The sequence below is a fragment of the Canis lupus genome, chromosome X, assembly GCF_003254725.2.
Source record: "Canis lupus dingo isolate Sandy chromosome X, ASM325472v2, whole genome shotgun sequence".
NCBI lineage: Eukaryota > Metazoa > Chordata > Mammalia > Carnivora > Canidae > Canis > Canis lupus.
This window is the reverse complement of record NC_064281.1, coordinates 65983835-66010721: the sequence shown is the minus strand read 5'-3', so window position 1 is coordinate 66010721 and position 26887 is coordinate 65983835. Positions and strand designations below refer to the sequence as shown.

Sequence of the window (26887 nt, the reverse complement as noted above, 5' to 3'; positions counted from 1 at the left end):
TCTCTCTCCGCCTATGTCTCTGCCTCTCTCTCTTTCTTATGAATAAATACATAAATCTTTAAAAAAAACAAAGGAAACACAATCGGGCTATCAAGGGATTTATCTGCATAAATTTCAAAGGAAAAGAGAGTGGCATGATATATTTGAAGTGTTGAATAGGAAAAATCAGCAGCCAATAATATTTTATTCAGCAAAGCTTTAATTCAGAATACAAGGAGAGAGAGTTTCCCAAACAAAAAAAAGGAGTTCATGACGATTAGACCAGACCTTCAAGAACTATTAGAGGGGACTCTGAGTGGAAAGAAAAGACCAAAAAGTGACAGAATATAAGTAGGAAACACAAAAGCAGCAAAAATGAGTATTTTTTTAAAAATTGGACAATGAACTCACAAAATAAATGGATATAAAATATGAAAACATATACCTAACACATGGAGAGGAGAGGAATGAAGAATGGGTATAAACTATCAAATAATACAGTTATATGTAGATTTTTTTTATTGGTGTTCAATTTACTAACATACAGAATAACCCCCAGTGCCCGTCACCCATTCACTCCCACCCCCCGCCCTCCTCCCCTTCTACCACCCCTAGTTCGTTTCCCAGAGTTAGCAGTCTTTACGCTCTGTCTCCCTTTCTGATATTTCCCACACATTTCTTCTCCCTTCCCTTCTATTCCCTTTCACTATTATTTATATTCCCCAAATGAATGAGAACATATAATGTTTGTCCTTCTCCGACTGACTTACTTCACTCAGCATAATACCCTCCAGTTCCATCCACGTTGAAGCAAATGGTGGGTATTTGTCATTTCTAATAGCTGAGTAATATTCCATTGTATACATAAACCACATCTTCTTTATCCATTCATCTTTCGTTGGGCACCGAGGCTCCTTCCACAGTTTGGCTATTGTGGCCATTGCTGCTATAAACATCGGGGTGCAGGTGTCCCAGCGTTTCATGCATTTGTATCTTTGGGGTAAATCCCCAACAGTGCAATTGCTGGGTCGTAGGGCAGGTATATTTTTAACTCTTTGAGGAACCTCCACACAGTTTATATACAAAACTGATGGTAATGACATATCAAAACCCAGTAATATGCAGAAAATAAAAGAAAATAAAAAGAAATGAAAATAAATCACTAAAGAAAACCAGCAAACTATGGAAGAGAGAAAGAATCAGAGCAAATATTTAGAAATAACCTTAGAACAGGGAATATATTGGGAATAAATATATACCCATTAATAATTCGTCTGAATAACATGGAATAAATGCTCCAATCAAAAGACATAGGGTTATCTGAATAACTATATACTGCCTAGAAGAGACTCATTTTAGACCTAAAGACACCTGCACATTGAAAATGAGGGATGGAGAAACATCTAAGATTAAAATGGATGTCAAAAGAAAGCTGAAATAACAGTAATTATATTGGACAAAACAGACTTTAAAACAAAGATAGTAAGAAGAGTCAAAAAAGGGAAATTTCACTATATAACCATGAAAGGGACATTTCAACAAGAAGACAGAACAATTGTAAATATTTATGCACCCAACATGGGAACAACCCAAATACATAAAACAGTTAATAACAAACGTAAAGGAACTAAAGAAAAATAATCTAATTATAGTAGGAGACGTTAATACTCTATTCATATTGATGGACAGATCATCTAAATAGAAAATCAACAAGGAAACAATGGCTTTGAATGACACACTGGACCAGAAGGACTGAACAGATACATTCAGAACATTTCATCCTAAAAGAGCAGAATACACACTTCGTTTCAGGTATACATGGAATATTCCCCAGAATAGATTACATATGAGATCAGAAAAAAGAACTAACAAACAAAAAGATGGAAGCATATCACACATCTCTTCTGACCACAACAAAAAGATGGAACTAGAAGTCAACCACAAGAAAATATCTGAAAAGTCCACAAATATATGGAGGTTACATAACATGCTACTAAACAATGAATGGGTCAACCAGGAAATAGAAGAAGATATAAAAAAGGACATGGAAACATGTTAAAAACACAATGGTTCAAAACATTTTGGACAGAGTAAAAGAGGTTCTAAAAGGGAAGTTTATAGCAATACAGGCCTACATCAAGAAGCAAGTAAAACCTCAAATAAACAACCTAGCCTTACACCTAAGGAGCAGGAGAAGAAAAAACAATATCTAAAACCAGAAGAAAGAAGGACATAATAAAGATCAGAACAGAAGCAAATGATATTTAATTAAAAAAAAAAACAATACAACAGGTCAATGAAATCTAGTTTCTTTGAATGAGGTGGTTATTTGAAAGAAATTGATAAAATTGGTAAATATCTAACTAGATTTATCAAGAAAAAAGTGGGACAGACCTTCAATAAATAAAATCATAAATGAAAGAAAAGAAATAAAACCAAGCCCATAGAAATAAAATTATAAGAGAATATTATGAAAATCTATATGCCAACAAATTGGACAAGCTGGAAGAAATGAATAAATTTGTAGAAACATAAACTACCAACACTGAAACAGGAAAACAGAAAATTTGAACAGACTGCTCACTTGCTCACCAGCAAAAAAAAAATAAATCAGTAATCAAAAAAAAAAAAATCCAAAGTCTAGGACTAGATGGCTTTACAAGGGCATTCTATGAAACATTTAAAGAAGGGTTAATACCTATTCCTTTCAAACTATTCAAAAAAATAGAAAAGGAAATTTATTCTATGAAGCCAGCATTACCCTGATACCCAAATCAGACAAAGACATCCCAAAATAGAGAATGAAAGGCCAATATCTCTGAGAACCACAGATACAAAAATCCTCAATAAAATCCTAATCCAACAATACATTAAAATCATTCACCACAATCAAGTGGGATTTATACCTGGGTTGCAAGGGTGGTTTATTTTTCACAAATCAGTCAACAGGTTACATCAGATCAGTCAGAGAAAGGATAAAAAACATGTTCATCTGAATAGATGCAGAAAGAGCATTTGACAAAGTACAACATCCATTCATGATGAAAACACTCAACAAAGTAGATTTAGAGGGAACAAGCATCAACAAAATAAAGGCAATATATGAAAACTCACATTAACATGATAATCCATGAGAACTTTCCCCCTAAGAACAGGACCAAGACAAGGATGCCCATTCTCACCACATTGATTCAACACAGCACTGGAAGTCCTAGCCACAACAATCAGACAATAAAAAGAAATGAAATGCATCCAAACTGGTAAAGAAAGGGAACTTCATTCTTTGCAGCTAACATGATACTATATATAGAAAAACCAAGAGACTCCACCAAAAAACTGCTAGAACTGATAAAAGATTTTAGTAAAGTTAGAGAATACAAAATCAAAGTACAGAAATCTGTTGCAATTTCTGTACATCAATAGTGAATAAACACAAAGTAATTAAGGAATTTATCCCATTTACAAATGCACCAAAAACAATAAGATATCTAGAAATAAGCTTAACCAGAGAGGTGAAAGAAGCGTACTCTGAAAATTATAGAAGACTTAGAAGACTTAAGAAAGACATTGAAAATAACACAAAGAAACAGAAAGACGTTTCATGCTCATGGACGGAAGTACAGATGTTAAAATGACTATACTACCCAAAGCAATCTACATATTTAATGAAATCTCTATCAAAACACCACCAACATTTTTTCAGAGCTAGAACAAAATATCCTAAAATTTGTATGGAATCACAAAAGATCTCGAATCGCCAAAGCAATCTTAAAAAAGTAAAACAAAGTTGGAGGCATTACAATTCTGGATTTCAAATTGTATTACAAAGCTGCAGTATTCAAAACAGTATGGTAATGCCACAAAAATAGACATACACATCAAAGGAATAGAATAGAAAACTCAGAAATAAACCCACAACTATATGGTCAATTAATCTTCAACAAAGCAGGAAGAATAACCAGTGGGAAACAATCTCTTCAATAGATGGTGCTGGGAAAGTAACATGCCAAAAAATGATACTAGGACCCTTTCTTATACCATACACAAAACTAAAGTCAAAATGGATTAAAGACCTAAATGTGAGACTAGACTCCCTAAAAATCCTTGAAAACAGCACAGGCAATAATTTCTCAGAAACTGACCATAGTAACACTTTTCTAGAATGGTCGTCTGAGGCAAGGGAAATAAAAGCAATAATAAACTATTGGGAGTAAGTTAATATGAAAAGTTACTGCACAATGAAGGAAATAATCAACAAAACTAAAAGGCAACCTAGTGAATGGTAGAAGGTATTTGCTAACGACATTTCCGATAAAGGGTTAGTGTCCAAAATATATAAAGAAGTAACCTAAAAAACTTTTGAAAGTAGCCTTTCAAAAACCTGAAAAACAATAAATCTAATTAAAAATGGGTAAAAGACATGAACATATATTTCTCCAAAGTAGAGATACTGATAGCCAATAGACACATGAAAAGATGTTCATGATCACTTATCATCAGGGAAATGCAAATCAAAACTACAATGCAGTATCAACTTACACCTGTCAGAATGGGTAAAATCAACAGCGCAAGAAACAAAAGGTATTTGCGAGGATGTGGAGAAAAAGTAACCCTCCTGCACTATTGGTGGGAATGCAAACTGGTGCAGCCCATCTGGAAAACAGTATGGAGGTTCCTCAAAAAGTTAAAAATAGATTTACCCTATGATTCAACAACTGCACTAATGGGTATTTACCCAAAGAATACAAAAACACTAATTCAAAGAGAGACAGGCACTCCCTATGTTTATAGCAGCATTATTTACAATAGCTAAGATTTGGAAGCAGCACACTTATCTACTGACTGCTGAATGGATAAAGAAGATGTAGCAGAGGAGTTAAGATGGTGGAGGAGTAGGGGAACCCTAAGCTTATCTCATCCCTTGAACACACCTAGATAAATACCAAATCATTCTGAACACCCAAGAAATCTATCTGAGGAGAGAGAGAACAAACTGCATATCTACAGGTAAAAAACAGCCACTTTTGAGAAGATAGATGCTGTGGAGAATTGAAAAGAACTGTGGGTGTGGCAGAGTAGAGGGAGCCCTAATCATGGGAAGAGAAGAGAAGAGAAAAGAAGAGAAGAGAAGAGGAGAGGAGAGGAGAGGAGAGGAGAGGAGAGGAGAGGAGAGGAGAGGAGAAGAGAAGAGAAGAGACGAGAGAGGGAGAGCGAGAGCACAAGCAGGGGAATGCACAAGAAAAACCAATGACGGGAAAACGAGATGGGCTGAAGTTTTTATAAGCAGTGGAGCTCAAAGTCAAGTTTTGGAAGTCTGCACCATCACTGTGATTGTGCCTGGTGGGTTTAGTGGTGCTCTGGTAGGGAAGGAAGGCAGAGATCCAGGAGTGGGAGCATGGTCTGAGGATCCCCTGGGTCCTCATCGGGAGGATCCACATAGGGAGAAACAGTTCCCGTTCCTGCAGTGCATTTGGGAGTGATGTAATGGTATCTCTGAGGGAAAAAGAGCTGATGGCACCAATGTGCTGCCCTGTTCATTAGCATAGGAACAAAGACATCAGCTGCAGGCAACAAACCTTGGCACTGGCTGTTTTGTGTGCTTTACATAAATTCTGAACCACTGCACAGTCATGCTACTGCTTTTCTAGGACAGACCAGCACAGGCCACAGCACAGCTAAACCCTTCCCTACAGAATCAGTGCAGGTCCACTCCATGTAGGTCCTTAAAATTTAGAGTTTTGAAACCCAGCTGTAGGCCTGAGATAAAACACGGGGGTACTGTGACATCTGGCAGGCAGATAGCTCGGACACTTCTAGAGAGGGTGAAGGCAGGGATCTGATGGAATCTGGGGAGACACAAGAGAGGCAATTATTTGCTCTTCTGTGAAGGCTTCCTGAAGAGTGGCGGGCATGAATTCCCTGCTCCAAGGACTAAAGAACACGGAGATCCCACCCTCTCCCACCCATTAGCACTGACCAATTTCAGTGAGCACAATAGCACCACTCAATGGAGGCCAGAGCTGCTCAACCAAGGCCCACCCCCTTACCCCCTTCAGGTACATCTCTAATACAGCAAGTGTGCCTGAGAATCAGTACAGCAGGGCCCTATCCTAGAAGATAAGCACAAATCCCTTGCACACACCAAGTCTACTGATTCAGAGTGGTGCAAAGCTTCAGTTCTATGGGAAATAGGATCTACCTTCTTTTTTTTTTTTTTTTTTACATATAACTTCTCTTAACAAGCAGACCAAAACACACTATTTAAATAAAGTGTCACACAGTGGACACATTCCAAACACCCCTAACTGCAGGCAAGGAGAAACTCTGCAGAGGACTGACCTGAGAAAAAGAGCAGCCAAAACACACGGGCAGAGTGTACTCTCTGAAACATCTCCTGAACCACCAGGTCAGTATAAACCTCTTCTTAAAATGGCCATTACTCTCAGGAGCAGCAATATAAACAGGCTTTCCTAACAATAAGACACACACACACACAAAAACCCAGTGACCTAGACAAAATGACAATTTGCAAGAATTCACCCCAAAAGAAAGAACAGGAAGAAATGATGGTCAGGGATTTAATCAATACAGATATAAGTAAGTTGCTTGAACCAAAATTTAAAACAACAATTATAGGGATCCTAGCTGGGCTTGAGAAAAGCATAGAAGACTCCAGAGAATCCCTTACTGCAGAGGTAAAAGAACTAAACATGCAAAAATATAAAATGCTATAACCAAGATGAAAATCTGACTGGATGCAATGCCTACAAGGATGGATGAAGCAGATTAATGAATCAGTAATACAGATGATAAAATTATGGAAAATAATGAAACTGAAAAGAAGAGGTAAAAAAGGTATTAGATCACAAATGTAGATGTAGGGATTTCAGTGACTCCTTAAAGTGTAATAGCTTTTGTATCACAGCAGTCCAAGAAGAAGTCGAGAGACAAGAAGAGGCAGAAGGTTTATTTGTACATAGTATAACTGAAAACATCCCTAATCTGGGACAGGAATCAGACATTGAAATCCAAGAAACATAAAGAACTTCCATTAAATTCAACAAAAGCTGGCTATCACCAAGACATATTATAGTCAAATTCACAATATACATAGATAAGGAAAGAATCCTGAAAGCAGCAAGGGAAAAAAAAGTCCTTTACCAAGAAAAGAATGCAGATCAGGTTTGCAGCAGATCTGGCCACAGAAAGTTGGCAGGGCAGAGACGCATGATATATTCAATGTGCTGAAGGGGAAAAATAAGCAGCCAAGAATACTTTATCCAGCAAGGTTTCCACAATAGAAGGAGACATAAAGAGTTTCCCAGACAAACAAAAAATAAAGGAGTTTGTGACCGCTAAACCAGCCCTGGAAGAAAAATTAAAGGGGACTGAGTAGGAAAAAAGAAGACAAAAAGCAACAAAGACTAGAAAGGAACAGAAAACATTACCAGAAACACCAATTTACAGATAACACAATGGCAATAAATCAAAAATCTATCAAAAATCACTATGAATGTAAATGGTCTAAATGTTTCAATCAAAAGACATAAGGTATCAGAATGGATAAAAAAACAAAACCCATCTATATGCTGCCTTCAGGAAACTCATTTTATACCTAAAGACACCTGGAGATTGAAAGTGAGGGGATGGAGAAACATCTATTATGCTAGTGGACATCAAAAGAAATATAGAATAGCTGTACATTTATCAGACAAACTAGATTTTATAGCAAATACTATAAGAGATGAAGGACATTGTATCATAACAAAGAAGTCTATCCATCAAGAAGATCTAATAATTGTAAATACTTATGACCCCAAGTAAAGAGCATCCAATGTATAAGCCAATTAATAATACACAGAAACTCATTGATAATACAATAATATTAGGGAATTTTAACACCCCACTAAGAGCAATGGACAGATGAATTAAGCAGAAAAATCAAAAAGGAAAAAATGGCTTTTAATGACACTGGTCCACATGGACTGATATATCTGATATCATATAGATATATTCAAAACATTTCATCCTAAATCAGCAGAATACACACATTCTTTATGAGTGTACATAGAACATTCTCCCAAAGAGATCACATATTCTATCAAAAACAGGCTCAACGAGTAGAAAAAGATTGAGATCATACCAATGCATAATTTCAGAGCACAATGCAATAAAACTTGAAGTGAATCACAAGAAAAAATTTGCAAAGACAACAAATACATGGCAGATAAAAAACATCCTATTAAAGAATGAATGGGTGAACCAGGAAATTAAAGAAGAAATAAAAAAACACATGGAAACAAATGAAATGAAAACACGACAGTCCAAAACATATCAGATGCAGTAAAGGTGGTTCTAAGAGGGAAGTATATAGCAATGCAGGCCTACCTCAAGAAGGAATAAAAGTCTCAAATATACAACCTAATCTTACATCTAAAGGTACTAGGAAAGGAACAGCAAATAAATCATAAAGCTAGCAGAAGAAGGGAAATAATAAAGACTAGAGCAGATATAAATGATATATAAACAAAAATCCAGTAGAACAGGTCACTGAAACTAAGAACTGGTTCTTTGAAGGAAGTAATAAAATTAATAACCCTTAGCCAGACTTACCAAAAGGAAGGACCCAAATAAATAAAATCGCGAATGAGGGAGGAGAGATCACAACCAACACACAGAAATACCAAAAATTATAAGACAGCATTATGAAAAATCATATTCCAACAAACTGGGAAATCTGGAAGAAATGAACAAATTCCTAGAAACATACAAAATACCAAAACTGAAAAGAACAATTAGAAAATTTGAACAGACCCATAACCAGCAAACAAATTGAATCAGTAATCAAAAATTTCCCAGCAAACAGCGCAGGGCCAGACGGATTCCCAGCTGATTTATTATCAGACATTTAAAGTAGAGTTAATACCGATTCCTCTCAAACTGCTCCAAAAAGTAGAAATGGAGGAATACCCAAACTCATTCTACAAGGCCAGCATTACCTTGATTCCAAAAACAAAGACCCTACCAAAAAGGAGAATTACAAGCCAATATCCCTGATGAATAAGGATACAGAAATTCTCAAAAAGATACTAGCAAATCACATTCAACAGTATATTAAAAGAATTATTCATCACTATCAACTGGGATTTATTACTGGGCTGCAGGGGTGGTTTAATATTAGCAATCAACACGATATACCACGTTAATAAAAAAAAAGATAACCATATGATTCTCTCAATAGATGCAGAAAAAGCATCTGACAAAGTACAGGATCCATTCTTAATAAAAACCCTCAACATAATAGGGATAGAGGGAACAAACCTGAACATCACAAAGGCCACATACAAAAAATTCACAGTTAATACAATCCTCAATGTGGAAATACTGAGAGCTTTTCTTATTTAGTCAAGAACAAGACAGGGATGTCCAGTCTCACCACTGCTCTTTAACATGGTGCTGGAAGTCTTAGCCTCAGCAATCACACAACAAAAGGAAATAAAATGCGTCCAAATCAGCAAAGAAGTCAAACTTCCACTATTTGCAGATGACATGATATTCTATGTAGAAAACACAAAAGACACCATCAAAAAATTGCCAGAACTCATACATCAATTCAGCAAAGCCACAGGTTATAAAATCAATGTACAAAAATCTGTTTCATTTCTATACTCTAATTATGAAGCATGAGAAAGAGAAATCAAGGAATTGATCCCATTTTCAATTGCATCGAAAACCGTAAGATCATTAGGAATAAACCTAACCAAAGAGGAAAAAAAATCTGTACTCTGAAAACTAAAGAATGCTTATGAAAAAAAAATTGAAGAGGACACAAAGAAGTGGAAAAACATTTCATACTCATGGATTGGAAGAAAAAAATTTTTCTAAAATATGTATACTACCGAAAGCAATTTACATATTTAAGGCATTCCCTATTGAAATACCACCAGCATTTTTTCACATAGCTAGAACAAACAATCCTAAAATTTGCATGGAAACACAAAATACCCTGAATAGCCAAAGCAATCCAAAAAAGAACAGCAAAGCTGGAGGCCTCATGATTCCAGACTTCAAACTACATTACAAGGATGTAGTCATCAAGACAGTATGGTACTGACAAAAAGACAGACAGATCAATGGAACCAAACAGAAAACCGAGAAATGAACCCACAACTATATGGTCAATTAATCTTGACATAGAGGGAAGAATATCCAATGGAAAAGACAGTCTTGGGGTGCCTGAGTGGCTCAGTCAGTTGGGTGTTCAACTCTTGATTTTGGCTCAGGTCATGATTTCAGGGTCATGATATTGAGCCACATATCAGGCTCCAGGTATGGAGCCTGCTTAAGATTCTCTCTCTCCCTCTGCCCCTCCCACCCTCCCTGCTAGCACTCCCACTCCAAAAAAAAAAAAAAAAAAGACAGTCTCTAACAAATGGTATTGGAAAACATGGATAGCCACATGCAGAAGAATGAAACTGGAGCAGTTTCTTACACCATATACAAAAGTAAACTCAAAAAGGATAAACAACATAAATGTGAGACAGGAATCCATCAAAATTCTAGAGGAGAACACAGGCAAAAACTTCCCTGACCTGGCTGTAGCAACTTCTTACTAAACATCTCCAGAGGCAGGAGAAACAAAATAAAAAATGAACTACTGGGGGCAGACCGGGTGGATCGGCGGTTTAGCGCCACCTTCAGCCCAGGGTGTGATCCTGGAGACCTGGGATCGAGTGCCGCGTTCGGCTACCTGCATGGAGTCTGCTTCTCCCTTTGCCTGTGTCTCTACCTCTCTCTCTCTCTCTGTGTGTGTGTGTCTCATGAATAGATAGATAAAATCTTTCTTAAAAAATGAACTACTGGGACTTCATCAAAGTAAAAAGGTTCTGCCCAGCAAAGGAAACAATCAACAAAACTAAAAGGTAGCCTCTGGAATCAGAGAAGATATCTGCAAATGACATATCTGATAAAAGGTTAGTATCCAAAATCCATAAAGAACTTATCAAACTCAACACCCCAAAACCAAATAATCCAGTTAAGAAATGGGCAGAAGACATGAATAGACATGTTTCCATAGAAGATGTACAGATGGCTATCAGGCACATGAAAAGATAGTCAACATCACTCATCATCAGGGAAATAGAAATCAAAACGATGATATCACCTTACACCTTCAGAATGGCTAAAATTAACAACACAAGAAACAACAGGTGTTGGTGAGGATGCAGATTAAGGGGAACCATATTACACTGTTGATGGGAATGCAAACTGGTGCAGCCACTCTGGAAAACATAAGTACGGAGGCTCCTCAGCAAATTAAAAATAAAACTACCCCACGATCCACCAATTGCACTATTAAGTATTTACTCAAAGGATACAAAAAACAGATTTGAAGGGGTACATGTACCCCAACGTTTACAGCAGCATTATCAACAGCAGTCAAAACATGGAAAAAGCCCAAAAGTCCATTGACTGAATGTATAAAGCAGGGGTGTGTGTGTGTGGTGTGTGTGTGTGCGTGTGTGTATCTGTGTATGTGTGTATGCATACATGCAAGAGAAAAAAGAAGATAGAGAAAGAGGGACAAGCCAGAAAAGAGACTCTTAACTACTGAGAACAAACTGATGGCTACCAGATGGGAGGTTGGTAGGGGATGGGTGAAATAGCTGATGGGGATTAAGGAGTACACTTGTTGTGATGAGCACAGGGTGTTGTATGAACTGTTGAATCACTGTGTTGTACACCTGCAACTAATATAACACTGTATGCTAACTATTCCAGAATTGAAATTAAATAATACAAAAATAAATACTGTAAACCATCAGATTAGAAATGAGTAGTGACAGAACATTTTAAAACTCCTATCAGGTTAACTTAGTGACAGGTTTTATAAAAATTAAGACAGAGGAGATAGCTGAAATTAGAGACTAAACTCTGATTTTAAATTAGATAATCTATATACAATAGAAAGAACTTGGACTTTGTTATTAGGAAAATCTAGGTTATGCATACATCTCTACTACTCATAAGTGATATGATTTGGTCAAGTTACTTAAGCTTCCTGAGTCTTAGTCTGTTCATCATGCAATAATTATAATTACATAGGCACAAGAGTTTTGTGTTTTGTTATGCTTTTTAGATGAGAATTGAATAACATGATATTTTATAGCTCTTTATATCACAGTATGTGCTCTGTGAAGGGCAGATATCATTATTTCCTACTCCCTTATCTCTGACTTGGTCTTATTTCCTTTGCAATAAAACAATAGGTAGTACCATTCACATTGTACAGATAGATAATCCTATGTAACCAACCCTGTGACTATTGAGTTTATGTGAATACACTCCTAAAATGATATTAAACACTGTTACCTTCTTAATGATTATAGTAAAACCATGGTAGAATTTATCTAGAAAGTGTAATTGTCACTATTTGGTCTCACACAGTATCAATTGCCAGTATCTAATATTAAAAAGGTTATTAGTATTATAATTGGTGTTATTTTACTATTTCATGCTAAAATGTTCTCCCAGTGTCTAAATAAAACTAAATAAAAAGTGATGGTGGAAACTAAGACTGATAGGGGTAAATAGCACAGGAAATGGAAACCTAGTATTTCTTCTATGTAGATATGACTCATTCTTATAGCCTGTAAATTAACAGAACCTAAAAGGCACGATCTCTTCCACCTAATTACAAAGCTCACATTTATGAAGTAATATTAAATGCTTCACTTACCCAACTCACCAGTGCTACTCCACACCCCCACATGCAAAGATTGGTATTATGAACAATGTGGCAATTAGAAAAAGTTCCAAGTACGTAAATATCTCATAATCTAAAAAGATCATATATAGACTACAGATATGAGAAAGAAAAAACATTTATGAAGAAAGCACATAAGTTCAAATTACTCCTAGTAATACTATAAAATTATTTAAGAAAAGAATGAAAACAAAATTGAATTATTTCAAACAAACCTGAGGTGGATTCTGATTTTCTCTTTGTTTCAGAGATGAGTTCAGTTGGCAAAGGCACTGAGTATTTTAGGCTGTCAGCTGTTTTTGCGGGTATTTCTATTTCAGCAGAATTTCCCAGCTGTTTACAAAAAGATTTTTCCTTCATAAGTAAATCATTTTGCTAAAACACTAAAACATCCTAAAAACGTATACTATGCAAAAATATTATGTTCCTTCATCTCCTTTCATTCTATCCTTGACCTCTTCTATCCTTGTCCAGTATTTTTTTTTTTTTTTTTGTGGAGACATGGGGTTTATTGTTGGAGGGGAGGAGAAAGATTAGATGAGGTGCTGGGGTAATACATTCTAGACAAAAGGCAGTAGATGCCCCTGGGCCAGAGCAAAACTCCTGCCGGTGACTCTCGGTTACGGGCAGGTGTGGCTTGCCTCATTCCTACGTGAGTCAGGGCCTTCCCCAGCCTTGTGGGTTTCCTTTCCTCTCTCTGGGCCATGACAGCCATTCATCTGTTCATGTATCCCCAGGTTGGCCCGGATCCTGCCCTGGCTGTGGCTGCTACCTGGAGATGGCCTGGATAGTGCTGGGGCTGGGGCACAGCAAATCTGGCCCTGGGGATGTCAGACTTTGAGTCAGGGACTCGTCCAGCTTGCGGGTCTCGGCCTCCAGGACGGTAAGCCAATAAGCCAATCCCCCACCTCAACCAACAAAACTCAATGTCTATCTTTTCTGGCCCATTTAACTCTACCTTAGGTTTTTCTTTAGGTTTAGGAAAGGACTCTTTTTTGTTGATTTTTGTCCACAATGATTTAACTGCTTCATAAATTTGTTCACTTGCAGTGTATGCCTTTTTCCCAGTTACCTAATTAAAAGAAGAAATAAGTCAAATAAGATATATTTTTAAGTCAAAATAACAAATATTAAAAAGAATTATTTCAGATACTTTATGTGAACACTCAGATCAGAATCAATAGTAAAGATATAAAGCTCTAATCATTTAACACAAAACCCCATTTTCTAAATCTTATATGAAAAATTATTTGCCTCATGTAAAAGGCTAAAAAATGTATAGTTAGTACAACACCAAGAGTAAATCCTAATGTAAACTATGGACTTTGGGTGATAACATATCAATGTACACTAATCAATTGCAACAAATACGCCATTCTAGTGGGGAATGTCGAAAAGCGATGTTGATAATGAAGGATGCTAAGCATGTGCTGGAACATGGGGTGTATGGGCAATCTCTGTACCTTCCCCTTAATTTTGTTGTGAATCTAAAACTGCCCTTAGAAAAATAAAATCTTAAAAACATATAGTTTGCATTCACACTGTAATATGTGAATTTAAAACTTTGTCTACCTAACAGATGTTTGGTAAAGACAGTTTGAGATAATAAACGGAAAATAAGATTTTAAGATGCTATGAAGTTAATATTCTTGTTCAAATTTTTATGGTGCTTTCTCCTGTCATGAAGTATTAATGTATTTCTCCAGAGAATAATACTCATTTGGTAGAAACATACAATAAAAAATGAACTATGAACACACAAAGTAGATGCAAGGATGCTGAGTGAATTCCTGAAGTTGCTATTACTTTCATTCATATCTCTTTCCCTTTAAAAATCTCCTTCTGATTCTTTTTTTCTATTATCATCCTTTTATTCCTTATGGCTAAAGTAATATAAATAGCTATTGATTTTTCAAGTTTTAAATAGGTTTTGGAAGCTTTCTAGGACTATGCTTTTTATAAACATAAACTTATAAAGCTTTTTAAAACTTTCTTGCTTAAAATATAATTTTTTGCTAAGTATATACCTACACTTAAAAAAAAATCAATTCACTAATAAGAAGGTCCTCTTCCTTCCCACAATGTAACTTTGGTCCCAGTTGTGTGGTTATTCTTCCTGAGATTTTCCTCTTATATGTGCATTAGATACATGCACACAACACTTTAAAACAAATGGAATGTTGATATGTTAGTACGATCTACCAAAAAGGATGAGGTACATTTTAGACTTATATGCACTGAGATGGACTTCCATGATGAACCACTGAATTAAAAAGAATAGATTAAAGAGCAGATTATACACTACAATTCAATTATGTTTTAAATTAAATTTTAAAATAAACCACACACAAATACACTTAGCTTTTTCCTTTTTAAAAACACAAATGGGATCACACTATATATATTGAGATTTGATATTTTTAAAGCTTAAATATTAGTTAGAGATGTTTCCGTATCAATTTATATACCTGTTAATCTCCTTCTTTTATGATAGCTGCATAGTTAGTATTTTACAATGGATATACCACAGTTAGTTTAATAAATCCCCTATTCTGGGAAATATGGGATGTTTCCCTTTTTTGGGCAATTATAAGCATGCTGTGATTAGCATTCTTACATATACAACTGGAGCCATACATCTTTGTGATGTTTCTTTGGTACAAATTCCTGGATATGAAATATCTGGATTAAAGATTATATACATTTTGATTTTTGATAATATTGCCACATTGCCTCCATAAAGTCAGTGATACACTATAGTAATCTATACTCCCACCAAAAATGTTTTCCTACCCCATTTATTAGAAGCAGTATTATTATGAGTCTTTTAAGTTTTTATCAAATTGAAAGGCTAAAAGCCGATATCTAAATGATCTTTTAAATTTGCATTTATTTGATTGATGATAAACATCTTTCACATATTAGGCCATTTATGTTTCTTACTTTGTGGACTTATTTGTTTACTTTCTACATTTTCTTGGAGGTTATTTTATCTTTTTCCTATCAATTTATAGCAGCTCATAATATATGTAGGCCATTATTTAGTCTCTTGTTATAAAGGTTGCAAATAGTTTTCTCAGTTTTTTGTTTATCCATTAACTTTGTATATGTTATATTGTGATCAGAAGAAATGTATTTATTTTGATGTAGGAAAATACATTATTATTTTCGTTGATGGCTTCTGGATTGTGTTTTACTTCAGAAGGCTTTTCCTATATCAACATTATGGAAATATTTCTCTTCTTCTAATATTTTCATAGCATTATATTTTATGATTAGATCTTTAGTCCATCTGGAATTTAATTTGCATGATATTTGGTAAAGGTCTAAGATTTTTTTTTTCCAAAAAGCCAATTATTGCAACATGTGTCTGGAATAACTAATCCATCCTTTTTTTACACGTTGATCTGATATGCCATCTTTACCATACCTTCTTCCTACCCCACAATGTATATAAAGACATACTCACTATATTTGTTTTTGGACATTCTCTCTCTTTTTTTTTTTTTTTTGGTCTATTTTATTGTCTACACTACAATAGTTACCAATACATGGTAGATGCACAATAAATACTGGTTGAATGAATGTCATACTTCCTACAAATCCAGAAATTCTGTAAGAACTAAATTAAACTTATAAATTTGGGAACACATGCCATATTCCAATGTTCACTCCTTGAATCTAGAAATTATATCTCCAAGTGTATTAAAATTTTTAAAATAGTCTTTCAGTAAAGTTTTAAAGTTTTTAATACAGAAGTCTTAGAACATTATTTGATTAATCATAAAACTATTTAGAAGTTTTCAAAGACAGATTACTAGATATTCTTTATATAAATTAATAATGAAAACAGTATGAGGAAAATCATTTAAAAATAGGAATGTCATCTTGATGTATATTTCCAAAATGGGGAATAACCGGAGTATGACTTTTAAAGGGTCTCCTGGACTATCATTTTGTGATTTTTTTTATGTCATAGACCTCGTGGAGAATATCCTGAAAGGTGTGGACCCTTTCCTTTAGAAAAATACTCATATAGAAGAGGTCTCATCTGATAGTCCTTTAAGAGATTAGTCTGATTAACTAAAGATGTCTTAAAAATGTATAATAAATGATGTTCACAGAATGTTGAATATTCATCAATAGTAGGCAGTCTCAAATATGTTCAAGTACTGTCTTTCACAAGTGATTTTTAAAATTTTTTAATAAACTCATTTTTATTGGTGTTCAATTTGCCAACATATAGAATAACACCCAGGGCTCATCCCGTCAAGTGCCCACCTCAGTGCCCATCACCCAGTCACCCACACCCCCAGCCCACCTCCCCTTCCAGCAACCCTGTTCGTTTCCCAGACTTAGGAGTTTTTCATGTTCCGTCTCCCTTTCTGATATTTCCCACTCATTTTTTCTCCCTTCCCCTTTATTCCCTTTCACTATTTTTTACATTCCCCAAATGAATGAGACCATATAATGTTTGTCTTTCCCTGATTGACTTAATTCACTCAGCATAATACTCTCCAGTTCCATCCACCTTGAAGCAAATGGTGGGTATTTGTCGTTTCTAATGGCTGAGTAATATTCCATTGTATACATATACCACATATTCTTTATCCATCAATCTTTCGATGAACACAGAGGCTCCTTCCACAGTTTGGCTATTGTGGACATTGCTGCTATAAACATTGGGGAGCAGGTGTCCCAGCATTTCATTACATCTGTATCTTTGGGGTAAATCCCCAGCACTGCAATTACTGGGGCGTAGGGCAGATGTATATTTAACTCTTTGAGGAAACTCCACACAGTTTTCCAGAGTGGCTGCACCAGTTCCCAATCCCACCAACAGTGCAAGAGGGTTCCCCTTTCTCCACATCCTCTCCAAAATTTGTGGTTTCCTGCTTTGTTAATTTTACCCATTCTCACTGGTGTGAGGTGGCATCTCATTCTGGTTTTGATTTATATTTCCCTGATGGCCAGTGATGTGGAGCATTAACTCATGTGCTTTTTGGCCATGTCTATGTCTTCCTCTGTGAGATTTCTGTGCATGTCTTTTGCCCATTTCAGGATTGGATTGTTTGTTTCTCTGCTGTTGAGTTTAATAAGTTCTTTATAGATCTTGGAAACTAGCCCTTTATCTGATACGTCATTTGCAAATATCTTCTCCCATTCTGTAGGTTGTATTTGAGTTTTGTTGACGGTATCTTTTGCTGTGCAAAAGCTTCTTATCTTGATGAAGTCCCAATAGTTCATTTTTGATTTTGTTTCTCTTGCCTTCATGGATGAATCTTGCAAGAAGTTACTGTGGCAGAGTTCAAAAAGGGTGTTGCCTGTGTTCTCCTCTAGGATTCTGATGGAATCTTGTCTCACATTTAGATCTTTCATTCATTTTGAGTTGATCTTTCTGTATGGTGCAAGAGAGTGGTCTAGTTTCATTCTTCTCCATGTGGATGTCCAATTTTCCAAGCACCCCTTATTGAAGAGACTGTCTTTCTTCCAGTGGATAGTCTTTCCTCCTTTATCGAATATTAGTTGACCATAAAGTTCAGGGTCCACTTCTAGGTTCTCTATTCTGTTCCATTGATCTACGTGTCTGTTTCTGTGCCAGTACCACACTGCCTTGATGACCACAGCTTTGTAGTACAACCTGAAATCTGGCATTGTGATGCCCCCAGATATGGTTTTCTTTTTTAAAATGCACCTGGCTACTCAGGGTCTTTTCTGATTCCACACAAATCTTAAGATGATTTGTTCCAATTCTCTGAAGAAAGTCCATAGTGTTTTGATGGGGATTGCTTTAAACGTGTAAATTGCCCTGGGTAATATTGACATTTTCACTATATTAATTCTGCCAATCCATGAGCATGGAATTTTTTTCCATCTCTTTGTGTCTTCCTCAATTTCTTACAGAAGTGTTCCATACTTTTTAGGATATAGATCCTTTACCTCTTTGGTTTGGTTTATTCCTAAGTATCTTATGCTTTTGCGTGCAATTGTCAGACTCATTGTTAGTGTAAAGAAATGTCACTGACTTCTGGGCATTGATTTTGTATCCTGCCATGCTGCCAAATTGCTGTATGAGTTCTAGCAATCTTGGCATGGAATCTTTTGGGTTTTCTATGTAGAGTATCATGTCATAGGCGAAGAGGGAGAGTTTGACTTCTTTGCCAATTCGAATGCCTTTAATGTCTTTTTGTTGTCTGACTGCTGAGGCTAGGGATTGTAGTACTATGTTGAATAGCAGTGGTCAGAGCGGACATCCCTGTCTTGTTCCTGATATTAGGGGAAAGGCTCCCAGGGCTTCCCCATTGAGAATGATATTTGCTGTGGGCTTTTCGTAGATGGCTTTTAAGATGTTGAGGAATGTTCTCTCTATCCCTACACTCTGAAGAGTTTTGATCAGGAATGGATGCTGTATTTTGTCAAATGCTTTCTCTGCATCTATTGAGAGGATCACACGGTTCTTGGTTTTTCTCTTGTTGATATGATGAATCACATTGATTGTTTTATGAGTGTTGAACCAGCCTTGCATCCCGGGGATAAATCCCACTTGGTCTTGGCGAATAATCTTCTTAATGTATTGTTGGATCCTATTGGCTAGTACCTTGTTGAGAATTTTTGAATCCATGTTCATCAGAGATATCGGTCTATAATTCTTTTTGGTGGGGTCTTTGTCTGGTTTTGGAATTAAGGTGATGCTGGCCTCATAGAACGAGTTTGGCAGTACTCCATCTCTTTCTATCTTTCCGAACATCTTTAGTAGAATAGGCATGGTTTCTTCTTTAAATGTTTGATAGAATCCCCCAGGGAAGCCATCTGGCCCTGGACTTTTGTGTTTTGGGAGGTTTTTGATGACTGCTTCAATTTCCTCCCTGGTTATTGGCCTGTTCAAGTTTTCTATTGCTTCCTGTTCCAGTTTTGGTAGTTTATGGTTTTCCAGAAATGCGTCCTTTTCTTCTAGATTGCCTAATTTATTGGCGTATAGCTGTTCATAATATGTTTTTAAAATCGTTTGTATTTCCTTAGTGTTGGTAGTGATCTCTCCTTTCTCATTCATGATTTTATTAATTTGAGTCTTCTCTCTCTTCTTTTTGATAAGGCTGGCTAATGGTTTATCTATCTTATTAATTCTTTCAAAGAACCAACTCCTGGTTCTGTTGATCTGTTCCACAGTTCTTCTGGTCTCGATTGCGTTGAGTTCTGCTCGAATCTTTATTAACTCTCTTCTTCTGCTGGGTGTCGTATCTATTTGTTGTTTTTTCTCGAGCTCCTTTAGGTGTAAGGTTAGCTTCTGTATTTGAGTTCTTTCCAGTTTTTGGATGGATGCTTGTATTGCAATGTACTTCCCCCTCGGGACTGCTTTTGCTGCATCCCAAAGATTTTGAATGGTTGTATCTTCATTCTCATTAGTTTCCATGAATCTTTTTAATTCTTCCCTAATTTCCTGGTTGACCCTTTCATCTTTTAGCAGGATGTTCTTTAACCTCCACGTGTTTGAAATCCTTCCAAACTTCTTGTTGTGATTTAGTTCTAATTTCAAGGCATTATGGTCTGAGAATATGCAGGGGACGATCCCAATCTTTTGGTATCTGTTCAGATCTGATTTGTGACCCAGTATGTGGTCATTTCTGGAGAAAGTTCCATGTGCACTTGAGAAGAATGTGTATTCAGTTGCGTTTGGATGTAAAGTTCTGTAAATATCTGTGAAATCCATCTGATGCTGTGTATCATTTAAAGCTCTTGTTTCTTTGGAGATTTGTGCTTGGAAGACCTATCGCGTGTAGAAAGCGCTAGATTGAAGTCATCAAGTATAAGTGTATTATTATCTAAGTATGTCTTAACTTTGGTTATTAATTGATTGATATATTTGGCAGCTCCCACATTCGGGGCATAAATATTGATGATTGTTAAGTCCTCTTCTTGGATAGATACTTTAAGTATGATATAGAGTACCTCTTCATCTCTCACTACAGTCTTCGGGGTAAATTTTAGTTTATCTGATATAAGGATGGCTACCCCTGCTTTCTTTTGAGGACCATTTGAATGGTAATTGGTTCTCTAACCTTTTATTTTCAGGCTGTAGGTGTCCTTCTGTCTAAAATGAGTCTCTTGTAGACAGCAAATAGATGGGTCCTGCTTTTTTATCCAGTCTGAAACCCTGTGCCTTTTGATGGGGTCATTAAGCCCATTCACATTCAGAGTTACTATTGAAATATATGAGTTTAGTGTCATCATGATACCTATTCAGTCCTGTTTTTGTGGATTGTTCCATTGGACTTCTTAAAGAGAAATTTTAAGAGTCCTCCTTAAAATTTCTTGCAGCACTGGTTTGGTGTTCTCATATTCTTTCAGTTCCTCCCTATCTTGGAAGCTCTTTATCTCTCCTTCTATTCTGAATGAAAGCCTTGCTGGATAAAGTATTCTTGGCTGCATGTTCTTCTCATTTAGGACCCTGAATATATCCTGCCAGCCCTTTCTGGCCTGCCAGGTCTCTGTGGAGAGGTCTGCTGTTAATCTAATGTTCTCCCCATAAAAGTTAGAGATTTCTTATCTCTTGGTGCTTTAAGGATCTTCTCTTTATCTTCGGAATTTGCAAGCTTCACTATTAAACGTCAAGGTGTTGAGCGGTTTTTATGGATTTTAGGAGGGATCTCTGTATTTCCTGGCTCTGAATACCTGTTTCCTTTCCCAGATTAGGAACGTTTTCAGCTATGATTTGTTCAAATACTTATTCTGGACCTCTGTCCCTTTCGGTGCCCTCGGGAACCCCAATTAAACGTATATTTTTCTTCCTCAGGCTGTCACTTATTTCCCTTAGTCTATCCTCATGATCTTTTAATTGTTTGTCTCTTTTTTCCTCAGTTTCCCTCTTTGTCATCAACTTTTCTTCTATGTCACTCACTGGTTCTTCCACCTCGTTAACCCTCTTCGTTAGGACTTCTAGTTTGGATTGCATCTCATTCAATTGATTTTTAATTTCTGCCTGATTAGATCTAAATTCTGCAGTCATGAAGTCTCTTGAGTCCTTTATGCTTTTTTCTAGAGCCACCAGTAGCTTTATAATAGTGCTTCTGAATTGGCCCTCTGACATTGAATTGTAATCCAAATTTTGTAACTCTGTGGGAGAGAGTACTGTTTCTGATTCTTTCTTTTGAGGTGAGGTTTTCCTTCTAGTCATTTTTCTCAGTGCAGAGTGGCCAAAAACACGTTGTATTGGGAAAAGGGGAAAAAGAGAGAAGAGAAAGAACAGAAAAAGGAAAAAAGAAAATAAAAGAATAAAAATAGGAAAAAAAGAGAAGAAAAGAAAAAGAAAAAAGGGTGGAAAAGCAAACAGAAATCAAAAAACAAAAAACAAGGGGGAGTATCCTCTGATTCTGCATACTATAAATCCCTCGACTTCTCCTGGTACTTTACAGTGGTGCTTGGTCAATAATTTGTTTTTCCCCTGTCTAGCTGGTCTTCTGTGGGAGGGGCCTGCTGTGCTGATTTTCAGGTGTTAGCACTTGGGGGATCTGCTCAGCTTCCTGCCTTTTGCAGCACTCAGTGAAAGATGTTTGAGCTGTTTATCCGGTGAGGCCACTGTGAGGCTCTTGGGGGTTGTTCATCCTGTGAGTCCCCAGGAGGAACAACAGTGCCGGCCAGGTCTGGAGCCCTGGATTCAGCTCCTGCAGTAACTAAGGAGCTCTCAGTCTGCAGGGGCCTGGATGCTCCGGGGGGCGGGGCCGCTGATCTGCTCCACTAGGGGCCGCCTGGCAGCAGAAGTGTCCTTGCTTTCCTGTGCTCTCCTGGCTTCTGCCTGTCCCGGGGGGAGCGCCGGATCTTGGGCTGTGTCCCCAGCACCCTGTGCTCCCAGGCCTGCGCTGTTGGAATCGCGCTCCCAGGCCGTGCAGCCCCTTCTGCGCGGAGCTTCTCCCCCAGCCGCCTCCGAGCTGCTCCCGGGTCCAGCCAGGCTCCCGCTGCAGTCCTTTAGGGAGCTCGGCCTAGAGGTGTGGCGCTCTCTCCCTGGGTTGCAGGTCGTCTGTTAGTGTCCCAGGGAGCCTGAGGGCATCCCCGCCCCTCCTGGGGTCCTGTTCTAACTCCCTGCGAGTGCCTTTCTGCACGGGATGATTGGTGAAACACCTGCTTCTCCAGAAGGGGGCTTTCCTGTCCTGGGGACACTCGCCCCGGTCTTAGCCGGCTCCTCGTGGGGACCCTCCCCCTTGGATGCCTTTTGTTTCTTTAATTCTTTATTCCCCCATCTTCCTACCTTGATAGAAGCGTGAACTCTTCTCACTGTAGCATTCCAGCTGTTCTTTCTTTAAATCTCAGGCCGAATTCATAGGTTTTCAGGATGATTTGAAGGTTATCTAGGTAATTTGCTCTGGACAGGTGACTTGGGGACCCTACTCTTCCGCCATCTTGCCCCCTCTCACAAGTGATTTGTACATTTACGAAGAATCAGTTGTATTTATTTCAAAGTCTCTATGCCATTTTTAGTATAATTAAAAATTTAAATGTAACAAACTAGGATGAAATGTGAGTTTGAAGGGAATTGGTGTCCAAAGGAAAATTAAGTTAAATGTTTTGTAAACACTAAAAAATGAATTACCAAATTATTTAAAACTGCTGTCAAATTAGAGCTGGGCAAGTCAACCGTTAGAGGCTGGCAGAATTAATAAAAATTTAAGAGGATTTTGCACTCATATTATTTTTAAAATGTTTTTAGGTGTTGATTCTATTTTAAATAAATCTAAACTGAAAACAGTAGAAGACAAATTACAGATATGAGTAACTATAAGAAAAGATGCCATGGATCTTCAACTAGGAGATCCATACTCATAGAAAATACCTACTTCAAAAGAGAGAAAAATGGACACACAATTATATTATTAATTTGAAATAAAAGATTTAAGGTCCATATTTATGATTTTTTAAAACTTCCCACTTTAACATTTTAAATTTATTGTTAACTACTGGTCCCAACAATATCAAGTTAGAAGATGTGTATTGTATACCTAAAACTTTTCATAGTTTCAGGGAGGGGAGTCACCCTTCTCTCTCAAGTCTATCATGGATCTCAGGTTAAGAATCCATGATATATATATATATATATATATATATATATATATATATATATATATATATTAGAATCCAGCAGATATTACACATGACATTATTATATGCCAGTCAAAGGAAAAGCAAGGGTCTAAACTCTAGGAATATCAGTAATAATCAGTATTTAACATTAGAAGAACTTTTAGGAAATCATTTTAATATCTTTTTTATCACAGAATTTTTAAAAAGATTTTATTTGTTTATTCATGAGTAACAGAGAGAGAGAGAGAGAGAGAGGGGCAGAGACATAGGCAGAGGGAGAAGAAGGCTTCAGGCAGGGAGCCCAATATGGGACTCAATCCCAGGTCTCCAGGATCACACCCTGGGCTGAAGGTGGTGCTAAATTGCTGAGCCACCCAGGCTGCCCTATCACAGAAATTTTTATTTGAAGTTCAGGAATTCTCTTGTTTTTGTTTTCCTTCTATTAGAGTAAAATTAAGTTTTTTTAAATTTTTTATTGGTGTTCAATTTGCCAACATATAGCATAACACCCAATGCTCATCAGAGTAAAATTAAGTTGAATATTTTTAAAATTAAGATTTTTAATATTACACTGTTATTATGAAACTATATCTGCCTACTTATCCATCTATCTATGTCTATATATGAATAGAGAAATATCTAGACAATATTCTAGCAAATGTTAACACTTATTTTTCTGGATGAAAGAATTCCAGGTGGTTACCTGTTTTTTTTCTAGACTTTTCTATAATGCTTAAATTACTTAAGGATGAGTAGTTACTAACTTTATTTAAAAACATTAAGGCCTGGGATTCCTGGGTGCCTCAGCAGTTTAGTGTCTGCTTTCTACCCCGGGTGTGATCCTGGAGACCCGGGATGGAGTCCCACATTGGGCTCCCTGCATGGAGCCTGCTTCTCTCTCTGCCTGTGTCTCTGCCCGTCTCTCTCTGTGTGTCTCTCATGAATAAATAAATAAAATCTTTTAAAAAAATAAGGCCTTATTCTAAATAAACGAACAAAAAGATTCAATGGCAGCGTTATGCACTGAGAAGAAAAATGGACAGGGAGGTACGACACCTGAAACTGAACAGAACCCTGGACAAATCAGTCATTTTGAAACTTCTCTGGGCCATAGTTTTCTTATCAGTAAAGGAGGAAGTTGAATGCAATAAGCTCAAAAGTTTCCTTCAGCATGAATATGTTATGAATTTAAGGGTCTACTTCTTATATAAATTCTCAGGACATATTTATAAAAAACAAGTGTATCATTTTGGATCAAGTGTCTCAACTAGATTTAACGAATAATGCTGTCTTTGCTATAAACTTTTATAGCTTGATCACATTATAAACTATTTAGATCACTATATCCTTGTCATTCTTAAAATATTGAGTAGGTAGTTTTATCTACATCAATAATTAAAGAGATGTAGTAATGAGAATACAAGTACAGAAAGCCCTTCTGGTAACACTACATACCGTTTCAAGTGTGAGGGGGAATCATTAATGTTGGTAATTAAGAAAAGAAGGAAAGGAAAAAAATACTGCATCACTAAAAGCTCTGCTTCTCAATCTGAATATGTATCAAAACTAAAATACTGGCACACTCTGTTTAAATAATTAGGAGAATGTTTGAATTTGTAGATAAGCTCACTAGAAAATGACAAAACAGCTATTATATGGACTCATGGAAAATGTTACTTAGTTCTAGGTGGTATCAAAACTGAATTTGTATGTTTTTTTGTTTTATCTTCAGAAGCCTCTGTTATCTACCAATTTGCTGATCTTTTTTTTAAAGATTTTATTTATTTATTCATGAGACACACACACACACACACACACACAGAGAGGCAGAGACACAGGCAGAGGGAGAAGCAGGCTCCATGCAGAAACCCGACATGGGACTGGATCCCAGGACTCTAGGATCGTGCCCTGGGCCAAAGGCAGGCGCTATACTGCTGAGCCACCCAGGGATCCCCAATTTGCTAATCTTTATATTAATCTGATGAACTGACAGCAGCCAGTAGGTATAATTTTCCGTTAATTAAAATTTTAATTTCACATAGCTCAACAATGGAGTGGTATTTCTCCCCATAAATTCTACATCAATCTGAATTGAATCCTCAAAAAGGCATTTATATTGTTGAATTATATTTTAACAAGTTTATCCTATTTATTTGCAATGCTCATGTAATTAAGAATGGCATTTATCATGCTGAAATGAAGTGTGATTTTGCCAAAATAATAGGTGATAGTAACCATAATTCTCTGAAAATTAAATGCTGCAGATACATAGGACATTTAAATATTGTCACACTAAGAGTTTAAACAAATACTGAAATGTACCTATCACTTAAAAGGAACTTACCTTTGCAATTATTACTGACTGGACTGGGTAGCAAACAGCTGCTCCTAAAGTGGCCAGTCCCAGTGGATAAGCAATTTTCTTAAATCTAGAACCTATGAAATTCAAATAAGCTATTAAACTCCAAACAGATGCTAGCACAGACTTGATGTTTTTATAACTTTAATGTTCTCTTTGTTCCCTTTCAAGTCATTATCCTATGTCAATTTATTCTTTAGATAATAATACTAATCAATGTAGTCGCTAAAATATCCTTAAGGATCACTATTCAATTAATACCTCTTAGTGGTCATGTCCAATTTTAGAAAAGTATTCTCAATTTAAAATTGATAATTAGCTACACAAAAGGGGTTGATGATTTTCTTCTTTTTTAAAACTAGGTATTTTTTTTCATGTCCTAAGAAACTCAAAATTGTAACCACATTGTTTCAAGTATCTAATAGAGCATGATAACAAAGAACTGATCAACTACCATACTTGTGATACCATGTTATAGCAAAATGGACTCTCTTTACATACCCTGTTTTGATTAAGTCTTTAGGAACATGAAAAATCCAACTAACTAATCAGCTAAGGACTTTAAAAGATATATAACTCCTTCATGTCACTGATTTAAAATACTAGATGTAGCAATTAAACAATTGCAGGTAACATTAGATAATGTATTCATTTCCAAAAGTATGTAAACTAAGCATCTAAGAGACACTTTCAAACTTCTTACAGATGTATTT

The 26887-nt window shown here is 36.5% G+C and overlaps 1 protein-coding gene across 12 annotated transcripts in view; it reads right to left on the bottom strand.

Moving 5' to 3' along the window:
- Nucleotides 1–26887, bottom strand: part of APOOL (apolipoprotein O like) — a 240886-nt gene that overhangs the window by 146660 nt on the left and 67339 nt on the right. For 11 of the 12 annotated variants that reach the window (XM_049107860.1, XM_049107868.1, XM_025431843.3 and 8 more), the window contains 3 exons: nucleotides 26160–26251; nucleotides 13704–13817; nucleotides 12961–13078 (listed from right to left, as the gene is read on the bottom strand). In XM_049107860.1, coding sequence (XP_048963817.1) covers nucleotides 12961–13078; nucleotides 13704–13817; nucleotides 26160–26251 — 324 coding nt within the window. Of the gene's footprint in view, nucleotides 1–12717; nucleotides 12819–12960; nucleotides 13079–13703; nucleotides 13818–26159; nucleotides 26252–26887 lie in introns of those variants that run through there. The other variant, XM_049107864.1, reaches the window with a different exon arrangement.